Source organism: Chaetura pelagica, unplaced genomic scaffold, assembly GCF_000747805.2.
Source record: "Chaetura pelagica isolate M959 unplaced genomic scaffold, ChaPel_1.0 scaffold1457, whole genome shotgun sequence".
NCBI lineage: Eukaryota > Metazoa > Chordata > Aves > Apodiformes > Apodidae > Chaetura > Chaetura pelagica.
Window position 1 is genome coordinate 4,732 of NW_009954009.1, and position 721 is coordinate 5,452.

Here is a 721-nt window from a genome sequence, read left to right on the forward strand (position 1 = left end):
GTAGCTGCTGAAGGTGAAGCCTGAGGCCTTGCAGAGGAGCTTCACGGCCCCCCCGGGGCGGAAGAGGCACCTCCAGACTCCACCAGCTGCACGGCCGCCATCATCCCTGTGGGGAAGAGGAAGGAGAAGGTTGAGTCCTGCTGGCCTGGAGGCATCTCCACCATCTCCAGCAGCTCCACAGGGGCTGGGGCTCCACCTCCAACATGGTCTGGGTGAGACAGGCCCCTGGGAAGGGCCTGGAATACGTGGCAGGGATTTGGAGCAATGGTGGTACCACCTACTACGCGCCGTCGGTCGAGGGCCGCGCCACCATCTCCAGGGACAAGGCCCAGACACGGTCACGCTGCAGCTGAACGGCCTGAAGGCCCAAGACACAGGAACCTACTGCGGTGCCAAAGAAACTGGTGCTACTCACGGAGGCACCAGCCAGAAGGGGCCACCACCCAAAACCCCCGCTCTTGCTGGGTGGCTCATGGAGAAGACACGTCGGGTGGTTCCGGGCCCTCGGCGCCACGCTTGGCAGGAGAGTCTGGGCCTCTTTGGGCCTGTCTGGATCCAGATTTCGTTCTACTTTACCTATTCAGGTCTGTTTGGACACAAATCTCAGCATATTTAGGTTTTTTGGGCCTGCTTGGACCTAAATCTGGGCCTACTTTGCTCTTTGGTCCCATTAGGACACAGATCTGGGCCTACTTTTCCTTCTTATGCCTGTCTGGACTCA

The 721-nt window shown here is 59.6% G+C and overlaps 1 gene segment (V, D, J or C); it reads right to left on the reverse strand.

Moving 5' to 3' along the window:
- LOC104392832 overlaps positions 1–155 on the reverse strand; it is a 3,628-nt gene extending 3,473 nt beyond the window's left edge. Inside the window, 1 exon segment of the V gene segment in view lies at positions 1–155. This exon segment is cut by the window's left edge and continues 1 nt beyond it. Within this exon segment, the coding sequence occupies positions 1–155 (155 nt within the window).
- Positions 156–721: the final 566 nt, after the last annotated feature.